Here is a 3,213-nt window from a genome sequence, read left to right as displayed (position 1 = left end):
ATGTAATTACCTCGCTGCATATTAATTGATAAAAGAGATATGTGACATTCAAATACAGCAGGAAAGATAAGATATGAATATACAAGGAGAATTGAGATAGTAAATTTGAGATCAACAGAAAGACAAAATACACATTAATTTCAAGTCAACTCATAAGGCCTAAATATAGTAATCTAAAACAGAGAACTTATTAGAATGGTATCAAAGAAATATTAATTTAGCCTTTTCCAATCGATTCCAGTGACAATCTCTCACTCCCTTAATGTTTTTCTCCATGAATTTATTGGCCTCTCACTTTACAGCTACAAGTCTGGTTCCTGCATGCATGTCCTGCTCATTGAACTGTAAACCCAAACCCAAATGATTCATGAGCAACCAAGTGAAAGTCAGAAGCTCTCCACCCTTACTCGGTTGCTGTGCATGTACAATTGGTCTGCAATTAATTGCACCATAACACATTAGTTCCACCCAAACCTTGCTCATTAGCACCCACTGGTTTTCCTCCAATTCTTCTTCCAAATGTTGGAGTTGCTGAGCAAGTATACATGCATCAAACAGCACTGATTTGCTTCTTATTCCTTTCACTGCAGCTGGCCTGAATTTTGTTTTTACATTAATCAAACGTTTACAGGCTTCTGCGTGACTTGATATTGAGTATTTGCCCAAGTATCTTTCGGCCTCTTCAAAAGTATCCTGAAATACTATCTGCCAATTGCCCAAAACTGGTGCTAGCATTGCTGGCTTCATTACCAGAAGATAAAACATATAATCTGATAGGATTTTGCAGATTGTTCTACTACTTCTTGATTCCTTTTTCTGATCATCTTTTTCTGGGTTTGATTTCTTTTCCGTAGCCTGATAGCAAAGTTCAGTAGCTAAATGCCAAAGGAGAAGGCTTTCACCGTACTGAAATTCGCTGATGCTCCATTTGAGCTTGATATAGCTTGAAGTACCAAACAGAGCACCATCCCCTCTTTGTGAACACTTCTCCATGGCTTCGCTTAAAGTCTTTGCGTTTGAAGATTTGTTTTTCAGCTCTTCAAAGATAAAGCTTGTGAGATCCTCAATGATTTTATCCGACGATGAAAATTTCATCATTTTCAACTTGTCTAGCATGCTTCTAATAAAGTCAGGAAACAGGTACTTCGATTTCCATAACCAACGCCAATCTACGCAATATGCTATCATATTATACAGAGAAACCGAATTAGACCACCTTCTTCTTTGCAAAAAGCAATCTGGAATGTACTTTTTCCAGTTCTTGTGGGCAATAAGGACAAGGTCAGAGAAAATGAGCTTAATTCCAGAGAAAATATCAAGAACTATAGCTCCAGTAAGCAAGCAATAAGTAAGGATGAGTTCGAATTTTTTAAACTTATCCTTATCAACTAAAAACTGGAACGACATAAAGGCAACAACCAAGAAAAACAAGCTTATCAACCGAAAGACGCGCCCAGCTTTGGTTTGTACCACATCCATTTTTGTGTGGAGAGCTTGGTACATGAAGCTAAGCTCGTACTCTATCAATCTAAAACTGACCTCAGGCTTTGTTTGGAGAAAGAAATCCCGGCTTGATTCTCGATATTTGGAGCTCAGAAGGAAGCCAACAATAAGTCCCTTGAAGTTCTCGAAGAGGGAATGCGCAAGCCCCATTAGTTCCACTTGATCGGATTCCAAATTTGGTTGTAGATGAATAGCAAACTTACGGTCTCTGTAATTACCAAGGTTTGGCGCCATGGTAACCTCTGTTTGCTCCGGAACTTCTACAGACCTTGTTGTGGAGTAAATTGCGACGGCCTCTTCGTAGTCAGGACCTGGATATGGCTTAGGCAATGTAGTGGATCCGAAGCAGTCCAAGCTTGCAAGATACAGAGCAAACGTTCTCTCTGCATATTTGATAGTTCCAACTACGAAGACTAGAATGGTAGGAATCCATAGCTGGTTCTTAGGAAGTGTTAGAAAAAAGCTATAACCAGCACCCAAAACCTGCAAAAGAAGTCCAAACAAATGTCTGAGCCAGAACTCATTATCCTCAAGAGCAAAAGAGGTAATGCTATCAGGGCCACCGAGATGAAGCAAAAGAAAAGAAGCCCAGAATGCCAAAACGTCCTCATTTTGTTTTGGCTTGACTCGGGAATCATTCTGGCTTTTGGTGATGAGTCCGATTGTAACAGCAGCAATCCAGTCGGCGATCAAATATGCGGACCAGATCAACATGAGAAGGAAACAGTTTCTGCTTCTTTGCCTAAAGGGTGCGAATAGTACCAAGAAAACTTGTAGTAAGAGGCTTAACAGAACGCTGAGCCGTATGTCCCATAAATCCCAGAGCTTCTCGAGCTTGTTGGGAATGGGTAGCTCCATATTAGTTTGTGTTTGATAGTGAAGAAAGAAGAGCAAAGGTTGAAAATTGAGTAAGAGTAAGAGTCAGAGGCAAGGATTTGTCAACTTAAAACAGAACAAGTAGAGGAAGAATGTTAAAAGAGAGTTTTGAGTCTTGCTTTGTTCAGGCTTATTGAGCATGTCTTTTATTTTATATATATATATATATATATTGTCTGATTTTCTATACCAATTCTACCCCTATTGCCATCCATCCCACATTGGTCTGTCTTTGACATGGAATATAGAAAGAGTGTAAAGGGTGAAAAGAATAAAGTAAAGGACTATAATAAGAGTAAGAGGGAAGGAAGTCAACCAAAAAAAAGGATAAAAAATGATTATGTTATAATTTGTTTCTCATAAGTTATAAATTCGAAAATATTAAGTCAAACATTATTTTGCCTTTTTTTTTTTTTTTTTTTTTTTTTTTTTTTTTTTTTGGTGGGGGGCTGTTGTTGGAAGATAATACGTTGAGCTGGTTTTATACTTTGAGTCTCTCTTTTGCTTTGTTCAGGCTTTAGTTCCTTTACCCTGTCTTTGATAGGAAATATAAAGAAGTGTAAATGGTGAAAAGAATAAAATAAGGACTGCAAAGTGGAGAGTGGAAGGGAAGGAAGTGGACCAAGAAAAAAAAAAAAAAAAAAGGGGAAGAAAAGAAGAAGAAATGTTATTAGAAATAAATTTGTTTCGTAAAAAATATAAATTCAAAAGTATTATGTAAAAATGATCAAAAAAATATTATGTCAAAAACATTATTTTGATTTTTAAACCAAAAACATTATTTGATTTTTTTTTTTTTGGGGGGACTATATATACTGATTTTTGTCAATTTTT

General features: G+C 36.9%; 1 protein-coding gene across 1 annotated transcript; it reads right to left on the bottom strand.

The window, feature by feature from the left end:
• Positions 1–291: 291 nt before the first annotated feature.
• Positions 292–2,361, bottom strand: LOC112491635 (uncharacterized). The gene has a single exon (XM_048473738.2). The coding sequence runs from the start codon at positions 2,359–2,361 to the stop codon at positions 292–294; it is 2,070 nt and encodes a 689-aa protein (XP_048329695.2).
• Positions 2,362–3,213: the final 852 nt, after the last annotated feature.

Source organism: Ziziphus jujuba, chromosome 2 (assembly GCF_031755915.1).
Source record: "Ziziphus jujuba cultivar Dongzao chromosome 2, ASM3175591v1".
Classification (NCBI taxonomy): Eukaryota; Viridiplantae; Streptophyta; class Magnoliopsida; order Rosales; family Rhamnaceae; genus Ziziphus; species Ziziphus jujuba.
This window is presented reverse-complemented; position numbering and strand designations above follow the sequence as displayed.